This window comes from Nomascus leucogenys, chromosome 8, assembly GCF_006542625.1.
Source record: "Nomascus leucogenys isolate Asia chromosome 8, Asia_NLE_v1, whole genome shotgun sequence".
Taxonomy (NCBI): Eukaryota; Metazoa; Chordata; class Mammalia; order Primates; family Hylobatidae; genus Nomascus; species Nomascus leucogenys.
In genome coordinates, this window is record NC_044388.1 from 990754 (window position 1) to 1016195 (window position 25442).

Genomic DNA, 25442 nt, shown 5'->3' on the forward strand with positions numbered 1-25442 from the left:
GCTTGGATATGTAGACACATGTACGTCAGGCTCTTTGCAGTGCAAGATGGGGAGAGGGAAGAGAAGGCAGCCAATGGGCTGAGGGCCAGGACTGGGGCACATTCTAGCATGGGACTTCGAGGAGTTCTAAATCCAAACCTGGCCTCCCAGGTCACTATAAACGTACACTTATCAGGATAGGAAGCCAGAACATTAATAATTAGTTTGACTTATACTTTACAAAAAGGTGACTATATGGTAAGCAAGACTTTGTATTATTCCCCAGGACTGTCACCTGAGCTTAGAGCTGAGACCACACCTGTCATGAGGGTCTCTCTTGGCTTGTCTACTTCCTAGGAGCAGGGTTCATGACGTCTCTCCCTCAGGTCCCTCTCCCCTGACACTCAGCTGGTATTGATGAGGTCTGGGCTACCTAATCTAAACTGGTGAGAGCAGCCAGGAGCAGTGGCTCATGCCTGTAATCCCAGCACTTTGGGAGGCCGAGGCGGGTGGTTCACCTGAGGTCAGGAGTTTGAGACCAGCCTGGCCAACGTGGCAAAACCCTGTCTCTACTAAAAATACAAAAATTAGCCGGGCGTGGGGGCACATGCCTGTAATCCCAACTACTTGGGTGGCTGAGGCATGAGAATCGCTTGAGCCTGGGAGGCAGAGGCTACAGTGAGCCGAGATCGAGCCACTGCACTCCAGCCTGGATGACAGAGTGAGACCCTGTCTCAAAAAAATAAACAAACAAATAAATAAAAATAAAATAAACCGGTGAGAGCAGGACATCACCTTTGATTCTACCCAACCAACATTCGTGAGCCGGGCACTGTGCCGAATTCTGGACCATGCCCCACCTCTCCACCCCTACCCAGGGAGATAATGAATGTCTAAGCCTGTGATGCAAAGCTTAGGGATCAGAGGAGCTTTACAGTACTCTGAAATAATGGGGCAAAAATTCAAACAGAAACGAGCACTTACCTTTTGTATAGATCTTACAGAGATATTACATAGATCTTACATAGATGTTAGTTATCCACGCTGGGCTGTGACTCCTCATTACACAGGCTAGGGGCCTACAGTAGGTGCTTGATAAATGGCAGATGATTGACTGAATGCATTTCATACCTTCTCCTTCATGGAAATAACGACAGCTGAGTCCCTGACTTCAGGTTCCTGGGAGAAAGCAGGACTATGAGATTCAGCTTAGCTATGCCGGGTTGGGTGTGTGAAATGTGAGAGTGAATAGAATCTGGGCAGCAGCTGGCTGTGACCTGAGAGAGACAGCTCCCAGCAGCTCCCACCAGCAAGGTCGGTTGGAGCTGGTAGCTCTGGCTCAGACCAGTTGAGGGTGGCTCTTGGCATTTGGCCCAGGAAGGCTTTAGAGGATGAAGGGACTGCAGTCTTTATTCCCAGGCCTGGGAAGTCTGTTGTGTTGTGGATGGCTCTGACGGGGCAACTGATATTTTATGGATATGGGCTGGTTTCTGGACTTCTCTAGTCTTCTCTAGAGGAGAAGAGCCTGAGGTGGAACTGTGGGGCTGTGAAAACTTCTGATTTCCTTTCCTTTCAACTGCAGGGTCCTTCAGAGAAGCCACACTAGGTCTCACAGGTGGGTGGCAGGGAGAGGTGAAGAGTTAAAACGAGATGGTCAGTCCCTAAAAAAGCCTGCCTGGGGAATGGTTTCTTCTTGTACCTGGAGGAAAATGTCCACTGATTAACTGGGAAACCCAATGACATTGACTGACTTGAGTACTCGAGTGAAAAGGGAAGGCTAGGGGATGAATGGGTACTGACCCAGGGCATGCAAACCCTCAAGCCTCTGAGAGAACTGATTTGTCTTAAGAGATAGGCAAGACAGCTGCTAGGGTGCCCTCCTTGTCAATAATAATAATAGCTAGCCTTTACTGATCACTAGTCACAGTGCTAGGCACTCTTGTAAGCACTTAACATGCACCGTCTCAGTTAATTCTCACAATAATTCCATAAGGTAAGAAATATTATTATGTCCACTTTGTAGATAGGGAATTGAGGTACTCGGAGCATGAGGAATCTACTCAGGGCTGCTTTGTGAACAGCAAAACCAGGATTTGAACCCAGGTAGGCTGTCTGTAAAGCTTTTGTGCTTAACTTTACCTCATACAGGCTCCGAGAGGTGGGTGGGAACTTGAGGTTGCAGTGTGTTTGTGTGTTCTGATTTTTTTTTTTTTTTTTTGAGATGGAGTCTCACACTGTCACCCAGGCTGGAGTACAGTGGCGCAATCTCGGCTCACTGCAACCTCTGCCTCCCGGGTGCAAATGATTCTCCTGCCTCAGCCTCCCAGGTAGCTGGGATTACAGGTGCCCGCCACCACATCCAGCTAATTTTTTGTATTTGTAGTAGAGATGGGGGTTCACTATGTTGGCCAGGCTGGTCTCAAACTCCTGACCTCATGATCTGCCCACCTTGGCCTCCCAAAGTGCTGGGATTACAGGTGTGAACCACTGCACCCAAACTGATCTTTTTGGTAGAGTTTCCACATGTTTCTACCTACCAGGGTAGACCCTGATATGTCCCATATTGATGGTGTCCAGTTTTAGGATCCAATCTTGAGAAATGAACCCTCCATGATGAGCCTTAACTTACACAATCCAGAACACTGAATTTGGAGCTCTGTGCCACAGGTACTTTGATTTATTTTTATTTTTATTTTGAGACAGAGTCTCGCTCTGTCACCCAGGCGGGAGTGCAGTGGCTCGATCTTGGCTCACTGCAATCTCCACCTCCTGGGTTCACGCCATTCTCCTGCCTCAGCCTCCCAAGTAGCTGGGACTACAGGTGCCTGCCACCACGTCTGGCTAATTTTTAAAATATTTTTAGTAGAGACAGGGTTTCACCGTGTTAGCCAGGATGGTCTTGATCTCCTGACCTCATGATCCGCGCACCTCGGCCTCCCAAAGTGCTGGCATTACAGGCTTGAGGCACCGCGCCCGCCTGGTACTCTGATTTATTATGTGTAATAGAAGCCAGGATTTTTATTGCGGGATTAATTTATGGGTACAAAAATTTGATCTATTGATAGGTGTTGCTGGATTTCTTTCTTCTCCTTTGAAAAGGAGTTTCGCTCTTGTTGCCCCAGGCTGGAGTGCAATGGCACGATCTTGGCTCATTGCAACCTCCACCTCCCAGGTTCAAGTGATTCCCCTCTCTCAGCCTCCCAAGTAGCTGGGATTACAGATGCACGCCACCAGGCCCACCTAATTTTTGTCTTTTTAGTACAGATGTGGTTTCACCATGTTGGCTCGGCTGGTCTCGAACTCTTGACCTCAGGTGATCCACCTGCCTCTGCCTCCCAAAGTGCTGGGATTACAGGCGTGAACCACCTCACCCAACCCAGTGTTGCCGGATTTCTAAGGGAACATCTAGTGGTCTTTTCTTGGAGGCAGAGCCTTCTGGGCTGCTCCTGGAATCTCTCGCATCCTGGCACTCCAATTTCATTCTTAGTTACGTTGGGGAAGGGAGAGTACGGGAAAAGTTCACTTTCCGAGTCACAGAATTCCAGGGGTAAACAGTGTGTAAAGTCTTCTTTCCCAAGGGGGAACTGGAGTCAAGGGCATAATTTTCCAGGCTGACCTACACTCCACTTGGGAGGGGCTGAGGCTTAGGAGTCTCCTCTTATTTCACCTCAGTGTGTTTTAGAATTAATAAGTGGCAAGGAGGACTTCTGTGCAGTGTTTATTTTGGTTCAGATATTAAACATAGTCTCAAACATTTCCAAGAAGTACATGTGTGTCTTTTCCTAAATATTTTCCAGGGCACAGGGCTCCCTGATATTCCTGGATGTGGCACAGCCATCTCTTTGAAACATCTAATATGATTACTCTTTGTTTTTTTTAAAGTCCGTTCTCTTTGAACCATTCTTCCGTGAATGAGAAAACATGCTTCATCCAATATTCCTTCATGGGCACAATGTTCTAAAAATTCAATATTCTCACCTCCACAAGTTTCAAAACTCATCTCTGAAAGGAAAAATAGGTAAGAAGCAGATCTTTTTATTTATTTATTTATTTTTAATTTTTAATTTTTTTTTTTTTTTGAGATGGAATCTCTCTCTGTCACCCAAGCTGGAGTGCAATGGTGTGATCTTGGCTCACTGCAACCTCCGCCTCCCGGGTTCAAGGGATTCTCCTGCCTTAGCCTCCTGAGTAGCTGGGATTATAGGCACCTGCCACCATGCCTGGCTAATTTTTGTATTTTTAGTAGAGATGGGGTTTTACCATGTTGGCCAGGCTGGTCTTGAACTCCTGGCCTCAGGTGATCCACCCGCCTAGGCCACCCAAAGTGCTGGGATTACAGGCGTTACCCACTGCGCCCGGCAAAACGGATCTTTTTAAAGTTTATTTATTTATTTATTTAATTTATTATTATTATTATTTTGAGATGGAGTTTCGCTCTTGTCGCCTAGGCTGTAGTGCAATGGCACGATCTTGGCTCACTACAACCTCCACCTCCTGGGTTCAAGCAATTCTCCTGCCTCAGCCTCCCAAGTAGCTGGGATTACAGGCATCAGCCACCATACTCAGCTAATTTTTGTATTTTTAGTAGAGACGGGGTTTCACCATGTTGGCCAGGCTGGTCTCGAACTCCTGACCTCAAGTGATCCACCCACCTCGGCCTCCCAAAGTGCTGGGATTACAGGCGTAAGCCACCGCGCCTGGCTATATATTTATTTATTTTTGAGATGGAGCCTCACTCTATGGCCCAGGCTGGAGTGCAGTGGCATAATCTCGGCTCACTGAAACCTCTGCCTCTCAGGTTCAAGCGGTTCTCCTGCCTCAGCCTCCCAAGTAGCTGGGACTACAGGTGCCCACCACCACACCTGACTAATTTTTGTATTTTTAGTAGAGATAGACTTTCGCCATGTTGGCCAGGCTGGTCTCAAACTCCTGATCTCAGGTTATCCACCCACCTCCGTCTCCCCAAGTGCTGGGATTGCAGGCATGAGCCATCGCACCTGGCCCTTTTTAAAGTTATAACCACTCACAGAGAGAGTGTAACATGAAGGTTAGATGCCTAGACTGTGGGGTTACCGCTGTCATGCTGGGTGACCCTGGACAAGCCATTTAATTTTTCTAAGCCTCAGTTTCCTTATCTGTGAGATGAATCGAATAAGGATACCTTTCTTGTAGGGGTGGGTGAAGATGAAATGAGATAATAAACCTAATGCACCTAGTCAGGCCCTGGCACTTAGGAAGAGCCCAGTAAATATGAGCCTATCGTTATTATTAATTTTTATTTATTTATTTATTGAAACAGGGTCTCACTCTATTGCTCAGGTTGGAGTGCAGTGATGCAATCTTGGCTCACTGCATCCTCTACCTTCTAGGCTCAATGGATCCTCTTGCCTCAGCCTCCCCAGTAGCTGGGACTGCAGGGGCACACCACTACAGTCAGCTAATTTTTTTGTAGAGATGAGATTTTGCCATGTTGCCCAGGTTGGTCTTGAACTCCTCAGCTCAAGCAATCCACTTGCCTCAGCTTCCCAGAGTGTCAGGAGTAGAGGCGTAAGCCACCACATCCAGCCATATTGGCTATTATATTTTGCTGTGTGTGTGTGCAGTTTCCACTGGCAGGGAGGCATCACTACAGGCAAATCCCAGCTAAGAGAATCAGGAACCAGCTGCTAATTTATATATATTTGTTACTTATTCAAGAGTACAATTTTTTGGTAATTTATGAAGCATAATGATGAAACAATCACTCATGCACCCACTACTCCACTTACGTAAACTATTAAGAACTGTTGAGGCCAGGTGCGGTGGCTCACGCCTGTAATCCCAGCACTTTGGGAGGCCGAGGTGGGCGGATCATAAGGTCAGGAGATCGAGACCGTCCTGGCTAACACGGTGAGACCCCGTCTCTACTAAAAATACAAAAAATTAGCCGGGCGTGGTGGCGGGAGCCTGTAGTCCCAGCTACTGGGGAGGCTGGGGCGGGAGAATGGCATGAACCCAGGAGGCGGAGTTTGCAGTGAGCCGAGATTGTGCCACTGCACTCCAACCTGGGCAACAGAGTGAGACTCTGTCTCAAAAAAAAAAAAAAGAACTGTTGAAGCTATCTTTTTTCTTTTTCTTTTTATTGTTTTTTTTTTTTTTTGAGACAGAATATCGCTCCTCTTGTTATCCAGGCCGAAGTGCAATGGCATCATCTCGACTCATTGTAACCTCTGCTTCCTGGGTTTAAGCTATTCTCCTGCCTCAGCCTCCCGAGTAGCTGGGATTACAGCCACATTCCACCACACCCGGCTAATTTTGTATTTTTAATAGAGACGGGGTTTCTCCATGTTGGTCAGGCTGGTCTCAAACTCCCGACCTCAGGTGATCTGCCCTCCTTGACCTCCCAAAGTGCTGGGATTACAGGTGTGAGCCACCATGCCTAGCCTGAAGCTATTTTCTTTTCTTTTTTTTTTTCTTTGTTACAGAATCTCACTCTGTCTTCCAGGCTGGAGTGCAGTGGCCTGATCTCAGCTCACTGTGACCTCTGCCTGCTTGGTTCAAGAGATTCTCCTGCCTCAGCCTCCCAAGTAGCTGGGATTATAAGCGTGCACCACCACTCCCGGCTAAGTTTTATATTTTTAGTACAGACTGGGTTTCTCCATGTTGGTCAGGCTGGTCTCAAACTTCTGACCTCATGTGATCTGCCCACCTCAGCCTCCCAAAGTGCTGGGATTACAGGTGTAAGCCACCGTGCCCGGCCACGCTGAAGCTATTTTTAGTTCCTTCCCTCACCTATTCCCCTGCCTCTCCTTAGATGTGACCATCACTATAATTGTATTTATTTCATTCCTTTTGAAAGGACTGTATGTAAAGTTGACCCTTAAACAATGTGAGGGTAATCCCCACACAGTTGAAGATTCAAGTGTAACTTCTGACTCACCTAAAACTTAATTACTAACAGCCTACTGTTGATCTGAAACCTTACTGATAACATACATAGTCAATGGACATATATTTTATGTTTTATGTGTTATATATTGTATTCTTACAATAAAGTAGGCTAAAGAAAATATTTTAAACATCACAAGGAAAAGAAAATATATTAACTATTCATTAAATAGAAATGGATCATCATAAAGGTCTTTCCTCCTCATCTTCACATTGAGTAGGCTGAGGAGGAGGAGGAAGAGGAGGGGTTGGTCTTAATGTCTTAGGAGTGTCAGAGGTGAAAGACAATCCATGAATATTAGAAGATACAAAGAAACAAAAAATGAAAAATTAAAAAAAATCCACAAATAAGTAGACCTGTGCAGTTCAAACCTGTGTTGTTGAAAGGTCAACTGTATACTTTCCTAAATGATAATTGCTTAATTTTACTGGCTTTTGAGCTTTATAAGGTGATATTACACAGTATGAGGATTTCTGAATTTCCCCCTCAATTCTAACATTGATTTATTCATGCAGCTTAGTATAGCCTTATTCATTTTCACTGCTCAATAATATTATATTCCAGTCTAATTTATCCATTCTTTTGCTGGTGGACAATTGTTTTATTCCATTTTGTTACCATGAACAGTGCTGCCATCAACATTCTCATACAAGTCTCCTGTTATGTATGTAGAAGAGTTTCTCTAGGGTATACATGTAGAAAGGAGTTGCTGAATCACAAAATAATTTTCAGGATAATTTTTAAAGAGTTCTGCTTGATCCTGACCACTCTGTCCTGAGTCTCAGTTTCCTCATGTTGAAAAACAAAACAAAAAGTTCTATGAAGATTAAATGATATGACGTATTTGATTTATTTATTTTTAATAGAGACAGTGTCTTGCTCTGTTGTCCAGGCTGGGTGCAATGGCCCAATCATGGCTCACTGTAGCCTCGAACTTCTGGGCTCAAACTATCCTCCCACCTCAGCCTCCTGAGTAGCTGGGACTACAGGTGCACACCACTATGCCTAATTTTTAAATTTCTTGTAGAGAAGGGGTCTCACTATATTGCCTAGGCTGATCGTTAACTCCTGGGCTCAAGTGATCCTCCTGCCTCAGCCTCCCAAAGTGCTGAGATTACAGGTATGAGCCATGGTGCCAGGCCAAGACAATGTATTTTAAAGTGCTATTAAGGCCGGACACGGTGGCTGACATGGTGGCTCACACCTGTAATTCCAGCACTTTGAGAGGCAGAGGCAGGCAGATCACATGAGGTCAGGAGTTCAAGACCAGCCTGGCCAACATGGTGAAACCCCGTCTCAACTAAAAATACAAAAATTAGCTGGGCATGGTGGCACGCGCCTGTAGTCCTAGCTACTTGGGAGGCTGAGGCATGAGAATTGCTTGAACCCAGGAGGCAGAGGTTGCAGTGAGCTGAGATCGCACCACCGCACTACAGCCTGGCAACAGAGCGTGACTCCGTCTCAAAGGGCATAGTGGTGTGCACCTGTAGTCCCAGCTACTTGGGAGGCAGAGGCAAGAGGATTGCTTGAGCCCAGGAGTTTAAGGTTACAGGGAGCTATGATCAGGCCACTGCACTCCAGTCTGGGTGACAGAGTGAGACCCTGTCTCTAAAAGAAACAAAAAAATCCCAAGCCCATAACATACTATACAATGTAAATTAATGTTATTAAAATAGGATAACAAAATCAACCCAATCCTAACAGAGAAGCAGAAGTGTGCTACTAGTGGGAGACTGGAGCTAACATTTATTGAATCATTACTATTTTTGTGACATTTTGGTACCTTATTTAATACTCACAACAATTTTAGGGGGAAGTATTATTTTCACTAATTTATGCATTAAAATACTGAGGCTCAGAGATGTAAAGTTACTTGCCTGAGATTATACAGCTAGAGGTGGAGCTGTTGGTCAAACAAGGCATGGCTCTATCTAAGAGAGGTTTAAAATACCCTAAGTACAATGCTGGTTTACAAAGGATTTTGACCACCAGGCACAGTGGCTCACGCCTGTAATCCCAGCACTTTGGGAGGCCAAGCCAGGTGGATCATTTGAGGTCAGGAGTTCGAGACCAGCCTGGCCAACATGGTGAAACCCCGTCGCTACTAAAAATACAAAAATTAGCCGGGTGTGGTGGTACACACCTGTAATCCCAGCTACTTGGGAGGCTGAGGCAAGAGAATTGCTTGAACCCGGGAGGCAGAGGTTGCAGTGAGCTGAGATTGCGCCACTGCACTCCAGCCTGTTCGAGAGACCAAGACTCTGTCTCAAAAACAAAAACAAAACCCAAAAACTTTGAGCCCTCAGATCTCCATGTGACATCTCTCTTTTTGTCTATGAGCCCAGGACCCATTCCTTTACCCACAGTCACACATTTTGAGATAGAACTGGCTCATGGGAAGAAAAGATGGCTTAAAGAGATACTGAATATCTCCAGAATGAGCTAAGACTTGGATCCTAGGGCTTACCAAGGTAAGACAGCAGGTTTAAGCCCGGAGCCCTCAGAGAGATGCCTATGGCTGAAACGCCCCATACCAGCACAACATGTTGCCATCTTCATGTCAACTTCTCTCTTTTTCTTGATTCTCTTATTCCTTTTTCATTCCTTTTTAAATTCAATAAACATGTTCAAAAGTCCTGTTGAATGCAGGAACTATAGTTGGAGATATTTAGAACGCAAGCCTGAAAAAGACCTATTCCTTATTCTTTAGATCAATCTAGTGAGAGAGGCAGGTATATACAAAACAATAAGTCAAGGCAGATTTTAAAAAATTCAGCAATGGAATACAATAATGAACCAATACTTTCACATAAAGGCAATGTCTTGTAACGAAAAATGCCAGGCTTTGGAATCAGCTCTGAAGCTGGCATGTCAATTTAGCTCTGGCCAATTTAAGCGCTTAGCCTTGGTTTCTTACTGATAAAATAAGAGTCATTATACTTAGCTTTATAATTCTAATTCCAAGATTGCTTTGAGGACTACTCATAGTGTAATAAAGTTCCTAGCAATAGTTGATACTTAATAAACAATGGCCATTATTACTCAATCCTCAAAGGAGGAAGGTGGAGCAGATAAAGTTACTCCCACTCCCGTTTACAAATGAGGAAGCTAAATCTGTGAGATTAAGCAATTATTCTGAAGACACCAAAGTAGTAAATGAAGATGCCATCCTAAACTCTGATTTTCAGATCTTTTAAATTTCAACACCCCATACCAGCACAACCACCTTTTAAAAACCACTTTTTTTTTTTTTTGAGATGGAGTTTCACTGTTGTTGCCCAGGCTGGAGTACAATGGCGCGATCTCGGCTCACTGCAACCTCTGCCTCCTGGGTTCAAGAGATTCTCCTGCCTCAGCCTCCTGAGTAGCTGGGATTACAGGCCCGCGCCACCACACCTGGCTAATTTTTGTATTTTTAGTAGAGACGGGGTTTCTCTATGTTGGTCAGGCTGGTCTTGAACTCCCGACCTCAGGTGATCCGCCTCCCAAAGTGCTGGGATTACGGGCGTGAGCCACCGCGCCCGGCCTAAAAACCACATTTTTACTGATCTCATGCTTTTCTGTTCAAATGCATTAGAGAGGATGCCGAAGATAAAATGAATATACAGGAAAGTGAGACTTATGCAGGGTCTTGACCTCCGGAGAGGTGAGTTTAAGGAGACAGGAGGATAGGCAGGAGCAAGCGCGCACACGTAAGGAGCGTTTGGGAAGCCGTCAAGAGTCCGCCAGGGGTGGAGTGGGTTCATAAGGCTAGAAGAAGGGCTCCTTCCATGGCTCAGGGTGACGACTTGATGGGTAGCGGATACCAGAACTCTGGTAACTACATGGATAGACGTTTAAACCCGGACACTTGCACGCCGGGTCCTCCCCGTCACCGCCCAGCCCATCTCGGGGGCAGAGCCGTGGCGCAGCCCGCCTATCATCGCTGCCGAGACTGACGAGGTCTCTTCCTTATAGGCTAACGACAGCGTGACGTCATGTTCGCCGGGCAGGCGAAGAAAGAGGACGCCATGATTGGTTGGCGCCGGGGCGGCGGGCGGTGGAAGGGCCTGGCGAGTCTAGGTTTCACACCCGTGCTGGACTTTCTCCTTCCATGTTTCCAGGCACTGGAGGGCTACAGAGGGCGAGGAGTCGGCTCAGCGGAAACCTGGATTTGGTTCTAAGCCGTGGGGTTGAGAAGGGGTGACCGGAAGTGATCGTGGGACTGACCGGAAGCGAGGCCTGGAGGGGAAAGAGAGCGAGCCCTGGGAGGGAGGGGGCCTCCAGCAGAAAGGGGCGGGGGAAAAGGTGCGAAAGCAGCGTGGGAGCGCCGGGCTGGCTTCCTGCGGCTGCTGCCGGTCTGACTGGGAAGCAGCGAGCCACCACTACGAACTCTCAGGAGGAGTGGGAGTGCGGGAGTCCAGAGCTGCCTCTGGGAAGTCTGCAGTGGTTGAGCAAAGGGGTCCTCACGTTCCTGAGAGCTGGGCAGGGGGGATTTTGGAACCTGGGGCAGCCAAGAACGAGCAGCCAAGGGTACGGGAGATTAGTTGTACGAGCAGTGCTGGTCGGGCTTGGGGGTGGCTGGTGGGCACTGCGTGGGAAACCCTGGTTTGTAGTTTTCTTGGTTTGTGTTACTCCTGTTGGGTAGAATTACCCTCCGCGCCTTTGTACAAGACACGGTGTCTCCTGGGGCAAGAAAGGAGCCAGGATGGCCTGGGCTCTGAAGCTGCCTCTGGCCGACGAAGTGATTGAATCCGGGTTGGTGCAGGACTTTGATGCTAGCCTGTCCGGGATCGGCCAGGAACTGGGTGCTGGTGCCTATAGCATGAGGTGAGTGAGATTTTCCCAGACCCTACACCTTCTGATTAACAAAGGCGGATAGACACTAAGAAAAGGGGTTGAGTGAGAAGGAGGTGTATAGAGTTTTAAAAAGCTGTTTACGATTGGGGAAAAGGGACTTGTTCTTTTGTCGCTTTGAGTAGTTAGTGTCGTGGAAGAAATGGAAAAAGCGATTGTAGGCGATATGAAGCCTGTGCAGGATCAGTGGAAGAAGGAAGAGTGGTGGTCCCTGATTAGCAACCAGATGAATGTTGAGAGGCTTTTGTGCCAGTGTGGGAGACTTGGGGACTGATGGTGTATGTGTGGGTAAGTCTGACGTTGTGTGAAGAAGGGTTACATATAGCGTAGGAAGGGTATCTAGGAAGTTGGGAAATTGGGAGCTGGTGCTTAATGATGAATATTGGTTCGTTTCTTGTTGGAAAGATATGGAAGTCCTTGATGAAGAAGTCCACACAGCTGTATCTTACCACTAGCTTGCTTTAAGACTTTACTTAATTCTGAGATTTCTGACTTTTAAAACATAAGCTGTGAAATGAAAAAGTGACGAAGAAAACTTAAGATGCTTCTGGATCTTTATGTATCAAGCCAGTTGTTGATAACAGATGAAAAATCTCCTTTCGGCCGGCTGCGGTGGCTCACGCCTGTAATCCCAACGCTTTGGGAGGCTGAGGCGGGCAGATCACTTGAGCTCAGGAGTTCGAGACCATCGTGGCCAACGTGGTGAAACCCCGTCTCTACTAAAAATATAAAGATTAGCGGGGTGTGGTGGCGCGGGCCTGTAATCCCTGCCACTTGGGAGGCTGAGGCAGGAGAATCGCTTGAACCCGGGAGGCGGAGGTTGCAGTGAGCAGAGATCGCACCATTGCACTCCAGCTTAGGCAACAAGAGCAAAACTCCGTCTCAAAAAAAAAAAAAAAAAAAAAGGAGATAATTTAGTACTTCAGCATCTTCAGGAATCTTTACTTAGAATAATGAAGACTATTATTTTAAATAATAATCATGCCTGTAATCCCAGCACTTTGGGGGTGGAGACTGGAGGATCTCTTGAAGCCAGGAGTTCAAGACCCGCTCTCCACAAATAAATCAACAGATAAATTACCCAGGCCTGGTGGCATGTTCCTGTAGCCCCAGCTACTCAGGAGACTGAGGTGGGAGGATTGCTTGAGCCCAGGAGTTTGAGTCTGCAGTGTGTTGTGATTGCACCACTGTACACTGTACTCCAGCCTGGTGACAGAGTGAGACCTCATCTCTTAAACTAAAAAAAAAAAAAAAAAAAAAGATTTTAAAAATTAAGAAAAATTGGAAAAAAAGGCTATCATTATATAAATATTTTAGTGATTTTCAGGGAAACTTGAGTTCTATATGTTCTATCATGCAGTGCTCTTAGTCATGAGCAATTCAACTTTGGTTTCACCTGTCCATGTTTATATAAGTCTGAGCATAAAAATAGAGGTTCTTTTGGTCTGAAAGTAAGTGCCCTGACCCTGAACTTACACATGAGCATCTGACATAATATTTGACAATTTTTTATGCTGTTACGTATGTAAAGATACAGCAAAAAGTTTGATTTTGTTTAGGTTACCAGAGGTTAGGCTGGAAATAATTAAATATAACTGTACTCATTATAAAAATAGTTAATATCGCCAGCAAACATTTGTTAATCTACTAGGTGCAATACCATATGCTCTTGATACTATGCCATCTTACATTTAATTAAGAGTGCTTTACAAATCATACCCTGTGTGGTTTTCACAGGCATTAGAATGGCTTGCATATTTACACATTTAGTTTTTTTCAACATCAAAATCAAATGCACAAGTTTTCAAACATCACTTTGAGTTCTTGAGAGCATAGTGTGCCAACATTTTAAGTACTTTCTTCTTTTTTTTCTTTTCATTTCTTTTCTTTTTTTGAGACAGGTCCTGTTCTGTCACCCAGGCTGGGGTGCAGTGGCACCATCTCGGCTCAGTACAACTTCCATCTCCCGGGCTCAAGTGATCCTCTCACTTCAGCCTTCCAAGTAGCTGAGACTACAGGCATATAATGCTACACCCGGCTTTTTTGTTTTTTTCACCCTTTTTTTCATGTGTTAGGTACTTGTCACTATTCTCTTGACTTTTTTTTTTTTTTTTTTTTTTGAGATGGAGTCTTGCTCTGTTGCCCAGGCTGGAGTTCAGTGGTGCAATCTCAGCTCACTGCAACCTCTGTCTCCCAGGTTCAAGTGATTCTCCTGCCTCAGCCTCCCGAGTAGCTGGGACTACAGGCGCATGCCATCATGCCCAGCTAATTTTTGTAATTTTAGTAGAGATGGGGTTTCACCATATTGGCCAGGCTGGTCTTGAACTCCTGACCTCAGGTGATCCACCCGTCTTGGCCTCCCAAAGTGCTGGGATTACAGGCGTGAGCCACTGCACCCAGCTCTCTTGAATCTTATACACATGTAATCTATTCTATTAATTTGTGTTAATTAGATATTGGTCTTCAAATTTTAGTATTCATAAGAGTCACCTGGACAGCTTATTAAAAATACACTTGGGGGCCGGGTGCGGTGGCTCACGCCTGTAATCCAAACACTGTGGGAGACTGAGGCAGGTGGATCACCTGAGTTCAGGAGTTTGAGACCAGCCTGGCCAACATGGTGAAACCCTGTCTCTACTAACAATACAAAAATTAGTCAGGTGTGGTGGCACATGCCTGTAATCCCAGCTGCTTGGGAGGCTGAGGCAGGAGACTTGCATGAATCCGGGAGGCAGAGGCTGCAGTGAGCTGAGACTGTGCCACTGCACTACAGCCTCGGCAACAGAGCCAGACTCCGTCTCAAAAAAAAAATGAAATAAAAATAAAAATACAGTTGGGGATAGGCATGGTGGCTCATGCCTGTAATCCTAGCACTTTGGGAGGCCAAGGTGGGAGGACTGCTTGAGTTCAGGAGTTTTCATCAGCCTGGGCAACATAGGGAGACCCTCTCTCTACTAAAAATAAAAAAATTAGCTGAGTATGGTGGTGCCTGCCCCTAGTCCCAGCTACTCCAGAGGCTGAGATGGGAGGATCATTTGAGCCCAGGAGGTCAAGGCTGTAGTGAGCTGTGATTGTGCCTCTGCACTCCAGCTTGGGTGACAGGGTGAGACCCTGTCTCAAAAAAACAAAAACCAAACCAAAACATAACACCAGTTTACAGGGTCCCATCTCCAGTGATTGGGGCACAGACTAGAAATCTGATTATTTATTCATTAGAGTTGGGGTCTTGCTTTGTCGCCAAGGCTGGAGTATAGTGGCTCAATCACAGCTCACTGCTGCCTGGAATTCCTGAGCTCAAGCAGTCCTCCCAAGTAGCTGTCCCCTAGGCTGGAGTGCAGCTGGGGGTACAGTCACGAGATACCATGTCTGGCTGATTTTTAAATTTTTTGCAGAGACAGGGTCTCCCTATGTTGACCAGGCTGTTCTGGAACTCCTGGGCTCAAGCAGTCCTTTCCCCTTGGCCTCCCAAAGTGCCGGGGTTATAGGTGTGAGCCGCTGTGCCCAGCCCTGATTTTTATTTTTAAAATTTTAATTTTGTCTTATTATTTATGTTTTTAGAGGCAGCATCTCACTCTTGTCACCCAAGCTAGAGTGCAGTGGCGTGATTGTAGCTCATTGCAGCCTCAAACTCCTGGGCTCAAGTGATCTTCCTGCTGCAGCCTCCTGACTAGCTAGGACTACAGGGTCACACCACCACACCTAGCCAGTTTTTCTACTTTTTATAGAGACTAGATCTTGCTGTATTGCTCAGGCTGATCTCTAACTCCCGACCTTAAGAGATCCTCCCACCTTGGCCTCCCAAATTGCTGTAATTACACATGTCAGCCACAGTTCCCAGGCCTATTTCTCCTTTTAATAAGACCTTGGACCTTAGTGTGCCACCCTCCAGCAATAATCTTTGCCAACTGGTTCTAAGAGTCAATCAGGCCAGGCACGGTGGTGCATACCTATAATTCCAGCACTTTGGGAGGCTGAGGTGGGCGGATCACCTTGAGGTCAGGAGTTCAAGACCAGCCTGGCCAACATGGTAAAACCCTGTCTCTACTGAAAATACAAAAATTAGCTCGGCCTGATGGCGCACGCCTGTAATCTCAGCTACTCGGGAGGCTGAGGCAGGAGAATGACTTGAACCTGGGAGGCGGAGGTTGCAGTGAGCCAAGATCGAGCCACTGCACTCCAGCCTAGGGGACAAGAGTGAGACTCTCAAAAAAAAAAAAAAAAAATCAAGCAGTCTGACTTTCTACATCTTTATTAGGGAAAATACTCTCTTTGACAAGCAATTTGTTTTATAAAATATCTTCTCTGACACATTTGTTTTACCCTAGTTTATTTTCTGTTGCATCTTATAATGATTTCATCTTCAAATCTATTAATTTGTACTTTATAAAGAGTCATCTTAATTGGATTTATTTAATCCTTATCAGTGGTACTTTTATTATTCTTTTTTTCTCACATTTTTATTGTGGCACAAACTTTACACTAAAAGGAAAGGAGATTCATTGTGAATACATGATAAGTGAAGGAGTCAGTCACAAAAGACCACATAACATATGATTCCATTTCTATGACATTTCTAGAATGGGCAGATCTGTAGAGAAAATAGATTAGTGGTTGACTAGAACTGTGGAGGAGGAGGGAATGGAGAGGGACTACTAGTGGGAATGGAGTTTCTTTTCAGGGTGTTAAAAATGTTCTAAAATTGCTTGTGATGATGGTTGTGATATCAAACTAGGTTCACCCTGCCCGCGTGCAGCAAGCCAATCACTATGATGATGGGTTTTGCAAAAGAGACAAGATTTTATTCATAGGGCTGCTGAGTGAGGAGACAGGAGAGCAAATCCCAAATCCGGCACCCTGAAAATAGGGCTTGGCAGTATTTGTGGGGTAGGACGCAGGGTGGCCTAAAGCCTGGGGAAAGGTGATTGGCAGGTAGGAAAGGTGAGGTAATCAAGGTTTCTGCACTAGCATAATTGAGCTACATTGCTCTTCATAGGACATGTGCAGAAAATGGCAGTGTTAACATGATCTAAGTGTGGAGTTTTTGTCCCTCTGACATGAAAAGGTCACTTTTTGGGCACTCATGCAGGTCCAGTTGAAGGATTCGTGGTCTCAACTGGGTAAGGGCTGTCCCCTAATTCCTGAAAAACAACTTTTAGCATCGATTAATATAGTGACCCACAGTCAGAGATGTTATCTTTTTTTTTCTTGCCTTTTTTTTTCTTTTGAGGCAGGGTCATGCTATATTGCCCAGGCTGTTCACAGATGTTAACTTTTATTTATTTATTTATTATTATTATTATTATTTTTTGAGATGGAGTTTTCGGTCTTGTTGCCCAGGCTGGAGTGCAATGGCATGGTCTCGGCTCACTGCAACTCCGCCTCCTGGCTTCAAGCGATTCTCCTGCCTCAGCCTCCCAAGTAGCTGGGATTACAGGCACGTACCACCACGCCCAGCTAATTTTTGTATTTTTAGTAGAGATGGGGTTTCGCCATGTTAGCCAGGCTGGTCTCAAACTCCTGACCTCAGGTGATCCACCTGCCTCAGCCTCCCAAAGTGCTGGGGATTACAGGTGTGAGCCACCATGCCCGGCCAACTTTTTTTTTTTTTTTTTTGAGATGGGGTCTCACTCTGTTGCCCAGGCTGGAGTGCAGTGGCATGTTCATGGCTTACTGCAGCTTCGAACTCCCGGGGCTCAAGCAGTCCTGCCTCAGCCTCCTGAGTAGCTGGGACTACAGGCATGTGCCACCATGCCCTACTCAGAGTTTTTCATAAATGCCGTTTTAGTGTTAAACAAGTTTCCTTCTATTCCTAGTTTGCTGAATATGTGTGTATGTGTGTGTTTATTGTGGTAAAATACACATAACATAAAATTCTATCGTTTTAACCCTTTAAAAATGTCCAGATCAGTGTAATTAAGTACATTCACGTTGTTGTACAACCGTCACCGTGATCTGTCTCCAGAACTTTTTCATCCCAAAGTGAAATACTGTACCTGTTAAACACTAACCTCCCATCTCCCCTCACTCCAGCTTCTGGCAACCACCATTCTACTTTCTGTGTCTATGAATTTGACTACTCTAAGAACCTCATATATGTGGGATCATAGATTTGTCTTTTTGTGACTGACTTATTCACTTAGCATAATGTCTTTGAACTTTTACTGATTGTTTTTTTTTAAATCATAAAAGGGTATTGAATTTTTTCGAATATCTTTGCTGTGTCTATTGAGATTATAATGTGGTGCATCACATTGATTGATTTCCTTATGTTGAACCACTCTTGCGTTCCTGGGATAAATGTTGGTCATGGTATATAATCTTTTTAATGTACTGTTGGATCCAGTTTGCAGTTTGCTGTTATTTTCTTGAGGATTTTTGTTTCTATATTCTTACGGGATATTGGTTTATAGTTTTCTTATCATCTTTTTTTTTAAGAGACCAAGTCTCCCTATGTTGCCCAGGCTGGTCTTGAACTCCTGGACTCAAGGAATCCTCCTGCCTCAGCCTCCCAAAGTGCTAGGATTACAGGTGTGAGCCACCATGCCCAGCCTGAATTTTATCGTATCTTTTTCTGGCTTTGCTGTCATGGTGATGTTGGCCTCATAGAACACTGGGAAGTGTTCCGTTCTTTTCTGTTTTTTGAAGGAGTTTGAGTAGGATTGGTGTTAATTCTTTGAATATTTGGTAGAATTTGCCAATGCAGCCATGTGATACTGGACTTTTCTTTGTTGGGAGGTTTTTGTTTATCAATTCAATCTCTTATTATAGGTTTGTTGAGACTTTTAATTTTTTTCTGAGGCAGTTTTGGTACTTTAATGTTTCTAAAAATTTGTTTTATCTAAATTATCTAATATGCTGGTTTATAGTCATTCACAGTATTCTCTTATAATCCTTTCATTTATGTAAAATTAGTAGTAATATCCCCAGTTTCATTTCTGATTTTATTTATTTTCATCTTCTTTCTTTTTCTGCCAGTCAGTCTAGCAAGAGTTTGTAAATTCTTTTTTTTTTTTTTTTTTTTGAGATGGAGTCTTGCTGTGTCACCCAGGCTGGAGTGCAGTGGCATGATCTCAGCTCACTGCAACCTCCGCCTCCCAGGTTCAAGCAATTCTCCTGACTCAGCCTCTCCAGTAGCTGGGATTACAGGTGCCTGCCACGGTGCCCAGCTAATTTTTGTATTTTTAGTAGAGACAGGGTTTCACCATGTTGACCAGGCTGGTCTTGAACTTCTGACCTCGTGATCTGCCCGCCTCGGCCTCCCAAAGTGCTGGGATTACAGGTGTGAGCCACCATGCCCGGCCAAGAGTTTGTAAATTCTATTGATCTTTTTAAATAACAGATTTTTGGTTTTGTTGATTCTGCTATTTTTATTCTTCTTGGTTTTTGTTGTTGTTGTTTGTTTTTGAGAGATGGGGTCGTGCTCTGTTACCCAGGCTGGAATGATGCAGTGGTGTGATCATATGCACTGCAACCTCAAACTGCTGTGCTCAAGTGATCTTCCTACCTCAGCCTCCTGAGTAACTGAGACTACAGGCGTGCATCACCAAACCCAGCTAATTTTTTTTTAAATTTCATAGAGATGGGGTCTCACTGTCTTGCCCAGGCCTTGAACTCCTGGCCTCAAGCGATCCTCCTGCCTCAGCCTCCCAAAGTGCTGGGATTACAGGTGTGAGGTACTGCACCTGCCTTATTTTTATTCTTTATTTCACTTATCTCTGCTCTAAACATTATTATTCCCTCCTTTTGCTTGGGTCCAGTTTGTGCTTCTTTTTCTAGTTCCTTAAGGTCTGAAGTTAAAGTATTGACTTAAAGTCTTTCTTTTTTTAATCTCTCTTTTTATTTTTATTTTTTGTAGAGATGGGGGTTTCACTATGGTGCCCAGGCTTGTCTTGAGCTCATGGGCTCAAGCGATCCTCCCACCTCAGCCTCCCAAAGTGTTGGGATTAAAGGCATGAGCCACCATACTCTGCCTTCTTTCTAAAATTTTGTTATTATTATTATTTATTTATTTATTTTTTGAGACAGAGTCTCGCTCTGTTGCCTGGGCTGGAGTACAGTGGCGTGATCTTGGCTCACTGCAACCTCTGCCTCCCGGGTTCAAGCGATTCTCCTGCCTCAGCCTCCCAAGTAGCTGGGATTACAGACATACACCACCACGCCCAGCTAATTTTTGTATTTTTAGTAGAGACAGGGTTTTGCCACGTTGGTCAGGCTGGTCTTGAATTCCCAACTTCAGGTCATCTGTCCGCCTTGGCCTCCCAAAGTGCTGGGATTATAGGCGTGAGCCACCGCGCCTGGCCTTATTACTATTATTTTTTGAGACAGGGTCTTGCTCTGTTGCTCAGGCTGGGGTGCAATGGCACCATCACAGCTCACTGTAGCCTCAACTTTCCAGATTCAGGCAATCCTCCCACCTCAGTCTCCCAAGTAGCTGGGACCATAGGCCCGTGCCACCATGCCTAGCTAATTTTTGTATTTTTTGAAGAGACAGGGTTTCATCATGTTGCTCAGGCTGGTCTCAAATTCCTGGGATCAAGTGATCCTCCTGCCTTGGCCTCTCAAAGTGCTGAGATTACAAGCATGAGCCACCATACCCAGCCCTGAAATGTTTAAAATATGGAATGCTTCACAAATTTGCATGTCATCCTTGCTCAGAGGCCATGCTAATCTTCTCTGAATCATTCCAACTTTAGTATATGTGTTGCTGAAGTGAGCATTAAACAATACACTTAAACACCAAATGAATAAAAAGAGGAAATCATTAGGGAGATAAGAAAATACATTGAGACAAATTAAAAGGAAAACATACATACCAAAACTTATGGGATGTAGTAAAAACTCAGAGGGAAATTTAGGGTTGTAAATGTGTCAGTGAACTGTGATTATGCCACTGCACTCCAGCCTGGGTGACAGAATGAGACCCAACCACAAAAAAAATCAGGATTTAGTTCAAGAGCTCTTGTACATCGTGGGGACTATAGTTAATACAATATATTGTATATTTGAACATTGCTAAGAGAGTAGAATTGATTTTAAGTGTTTTTCACCACAAAAAAGAGAAGCATATGAGGTAATGCATGTATTAATTAGGTTGGTTTAGCCATTGATACATTTGATGGTACCCCAGTAGGCCCCATGGCTCTTTCTTTTTTCTTTTTTCTTTTTTTTTGAGATGGAGTCTAGCTCTGTCACCCAGGTTCGAGTGCAGTGGCGCCATTTTGGCTCACTGCAACCTCCACCTCCTGGGTTCAGGCGAGTCTCCTGTGTCAGCCTCCTGTGTAGTGGGGACTACAGCCATGGGCTACCACACCCGGCTAATTTTTGTATTTTTAGTACAAATGGGGATTTCCCATGTTGGCCAGGCTGGTCTTGAACTCCTGACCTCAGGTGATCCACCCACCTCAGCCTCCCAAAGTGCTGGGATTACAGGTGTGAGCCACTGTGCCCAGCCTCTGTTCCTTTTTCTTTGTTCATCTTTTTTTCCTGCTCCTTAGCTTAAGTAATTTCAATTCTATCTTCATGTTCATTGATTCTTTCTTCTGCCTGTTCAACTCTGCTATTGAATCCTTTAGTGAAATATTTATTTTGGCTCTTGTATCTTTATGTCCAGAATTGCTATTTCATTCATTTTTATATTTTTAAAATATTTTTATTGATATTCCTTACTTGTTTATACATTGTTCTCCTGATTTCCTTTAGTTTTTTGTTTTGTTTTGTTTTTGTTTTTCGTGGTTTCCTTCAACCCTCTGAGCATATTTAAGACAGTTAAAGTCTTTGTCTAGTAGGTCCATTGTCTGGGCTTGCTATGGGGTGGTTTCTGTCAATTTCTTTTTTTTTTTTTTGATACAGAGTCTTGCTGTCTCCCAGGCTGGAGTGCAGTGGTGCGAATAAAAAAAAGTATTATTATTAATATTTATTTATTTTTTGAGACAGAGTCTCACTGTGTTGCCTGGGCTGGAGTACAGTGGCATGATCTTGGCTCACCGAAACCTCTGCCTCCCGGATTCAAGCTATTCTCCTGCCTCAGCCTCCTGGGTAGCTGGGATTACAGGCATGCACCACCACGCCCAGCTAATTTTTTGTATTTTTAGTAGAGATGGGGTTTCACCGTGTTAACCAGGATGGTCTCGATCTCCTGACCTCATGATCTGCCCGCCTCGGCCTCCCAAATTGCTGGGATTACAGGCGTGAGCCACTGTGCCCAGCCAATTTCTTTTTTTTTTTTCCTGTGAATGGGCCATATAGTCCTGTTTCTTTGTTTGCTTTACAAATTTTTGTTGGGAAGTGGACATTTTGTGTGTTGTAATATGGTAACTCTGAAAGTCAGATTCCACTGCCTCCCTAGGGATTACTGTTGTTGTTTATGAAAGCTGCATTTGTTTAGTGACTTTTCCAAACTGTCTTTGCAAAGAGTGTATATCTGGTTGCATGCAGTCACTGAAGTGTCTGTTCTTTTATCTCTGTGGTCTTTCAATGACTTGACAGAGATTTCCTTCAATGCTTAGATCCAATAAGAAAAGAAAACAGAAAGAAAAAAAGAGTGTTCTCTTTCTTTAAGTTCACTTGTCTAGTGCCACTAGGGAGGCAACTTCAGTTGGGGGTGTGCATGTGTGAAACAGTGGCCAGCACTCTGGCAGCTCCTCAGCAATCAAAAGTAGTGAATGAAACACTTAACTTCAATTTTTGGAGGACAAAGCCCCTATTTCCCACCCTAGCACCAGCAAGCTGCAACAGGAACTGCCATCCCAACAGTTGCGTACCACAGGGATGGGAGTTAGAGAATGATAGATGCTATTCCAAATGCCAAAATTCACTAAAATTTACCAACTTTTTTCTTCATCAAGCACTCTTCTGGACACTGCAAGTGTTTCATTAGACCCCAGAGTCCTAAAATAGTCACCTCAAGCAGTTCTTGCCATCTCAATAGTTATTTTGGTGAAGGTACTAACTCCTGGAGTTCCTGCTCTGTCATCTTCCATGAGTGATGTCCCTGATTTTCAGCACCCATTTAGTTGATCCAACCCTCCTTCTGACTCAGTGTATGCGCACACACACACTCATCCAATCTGTTCTCTACACAGAAAGAACCCTTTGTAAGTGCCAGTGCCTATGTTTTTTTCACTTAAAAGATAATTTCATTCTCAACATGGAAAAAGCAGAGTAAAAAAAAAAATCACAGCCAGGCGCGGTGGCTCATGCCTTTAATCCCAGCACTTTGGGAGGCCAAGGCAGATGGATCACCAGGTCAGGAGTTTGAAACCAGCCTGGCCAACAGGGTGAAACCTCGTCTCTGCTAAAGATACAAAAAATTAGCTGGGCATGGTGGTGGGCACTTGTAATCTCAGCCACTCGGGAGGCTGAGGCAGGAGAATCGCTTGAACCCTGGAGGCGGAGGTTGCAGTGAGCGTAAATTGTGCCAATGCACTCTAGCCTGGGTGACAGGGCGAGACTCCGTCTCAAAAAAAAAAAAAAAAAAAAAAATTCAGAGAGGATTCTGGGAAGTTGATAAAGTAGGAGGTACCAGAAATTTGTCTCCCCACCACCAAGATAACAGTTGCTCTGGCAGAATCTGTCTGATGCATCTCCTTTGGAACTCTGGAGTTTATTGAAATCTTACAACTGTGAGGAATTAACTGCAATTTACCCTCCAATCCTGGATGGTAAATTTTGGTTAATTTCAGTCAGTTTCAGCGCTTAGCACAATAGCAGCTGCCCATCCACATCCCTGAGCCCCACGGCAGGCAGCTGTGCACATGTTCCTGGAGCAGCTTGCACGTAGTTGGTGGAACCTAAGGTGGGCAGAAAGGACCATCTCTTCCAAATATCAGGAATCTGGATCAAGTGCAGTGGCTGGTGCCTGTAATCCCAGCACTTTGGGAGGCTGAGGTGAGAGGATTGCTTGAGCCTGGGAGTTTGAGACCAGCCTGGGCAACATGGTGATACCCCGTCTCTAAAAACAAAAACCCAAATTTCAGAAATCTGTGCTCCAATCAGAATTGCTGCTTCTGGCCAGGCGCGGTGGCTCATGCCTGTAATCCCAGCGCTTTGGGAGGCTGAGGTGGGTGGATCACCTGAGATCAGGAGTTCGAGACCAGCCTGGCCAATGTGGTGAAACTCCGTGTCTACTAAATCACAAAAATTAGCTGGGCGTGGTGGTGGGCGCCTGTAATCCCAGCTACTTGGGAGGCTGAGGCATGAGAATCGCTTGAACCTGGGAGGCGGAGTTTGCAGTGAGCCAAGATCATGCCATTGCACTCCAGCCTGGGTGACAGAGAGAGACTCCGTCTCAAAAAAAATAAAAAATAAATTAAAAATAAAAGAAAGAATTGCTGGTTTTGATCACAGAGTTGCAAAGAGGCAATGGTTATTGTTGCATCTCACCACTTTGTTGCAAGTCCCCGCATTACCACCACTGAAGTGATGTCCAGTAGATTTCTTTTTTTTTTTTTTTTTTTTTTTTTTTTTTTTTGAGAGTCTCACAATGATGCCCAGGCTGGAGTGCAGTGGTGTGATCTTGGCTCACTGCAACCTCTGCCTCCTGAGTTCAAGCGTTCCCCTGCCTCAGCCTCCCGAGTAGCTGGGATTACAGGCCCCACCACCATGCCTGGCTAATTTTTTTTTTTTTTTTGTATTTTTAGTAGAGATGGGGTTTCACCATGTTGGCCAGGCTGGTCTCGAACTGACCTTGTGATTCGCCCGCCTTGGCCTCCCAAAGTGCTGTGATTACAGGCTTGAGCCACTGGCCTGGCCGATGTCCAGGAGATTTAAAGCGCTGGCACCATACTCCCCGTCTCCATTTTTTTTTCTTTTTTCCCTTTTGAGAGCCAGATATTGATGACTAGGGGCTGGGTGTGGTGGCTCACGCCTGTAATCTCAGCACTTTGGGAGGCCAAGGCTGGCGGATCATTTGAGGTCAGGAGTTTGAGACCAGCCTGGCTAACATGGTGAGACCTTGTCTTTACTAAAAATATAAAAATTAGCTGGGCATGGTGGCTCATACCTGTAGTCCCAGCTACTCTGGAGGCAGAGGCGGGAGAATCACATGAACCTGGGAGGCAGAGGTTGCAGTGAGCCAGATCATGCCACTGCACTCCAGCCTGGGCAACAGAGCAAGACTCTATCTTAAAAAACAAACAAACAAAAAAACAGATACTGATGACTAGGATGGTCAAAAGGAACCAAATAGATGGGAGAAATTAAGAAGTCATTGTGCATGCCCAGGGTGGGCAGAAGGCTCAGTAAAGTCACGTACTGCAAAATGATATTTTGGTCAGTGACAGACCGTATAGATAACAGTGGTCCTATAAGATTATAATGGAGGCCAGGCATGGTGGCTTATACCTGTAATACCAGTGCTTTAGGAATGGGGGGCTCTCTTGAGATCAGGAGTTCAAGACTGGCCTGGGCAACATAGCAAGACCTCATCTCTACAAAAAATAATAAAAGAAGAAAAATTAGCTGGGCATGGTGGTACATGCCTGTAGTCCTAGCTACTCAGGAGGCTGAAGTGAGTGGATTGCTTGAGGCTGCAGTGAGCTATGATCATGCCACATCACTCCAGCCTTGGTGACAGAACAAGACTCTGTTTCTAAAAAAAAATTAAGATTATAGTGGAAAAAAAATTAAAATGGGTCGGGTGCAGTGGTTTATGCCTATAATCCCAGCACTTTGGGAGTTCAAAGTGGGAGGATCACCTGAG

The 25442-nt window shown here is 45.0% G+C and overlaps 1 protein-coding gene and 1 non-coding gene across 3 annotated transcripts in view; one reads left to right on the forward strand and one right to left on the reverse strand.

The window, feature by feature from the left end:
* Positions 1 to 10873: 10873 nt before the first annotated feature.
* The window catches only part of TFCP2 (transcription factor CP2), a 77860-nt gene continuing 63291 nt past the window's right edge, over positions 10874 to 25442 (forward strand). For both annotated transcript variants that reach the window (XM_003252135.4, XM_012508397.2), the window contains exon 1: positions 10874 to 11716. In XM_003252135.4, coding sequence (XP_003252183.1) covers positions 11595 to 11716 — 122 coding nt within the window. In that variant the 5' untranslated portion in view covers positions 10874 to 11594. The remainder of the gene's footprint in view (positions 11717 to 25442) is intronic.
* On the reverse strand, positions 20354 to 20460 carry LOC115836429. The gene has a single exon (XR_004031513.1). It is a non-coding gene; the product is annotated as a U6 spliceosomal RNA (small nuclear RNA).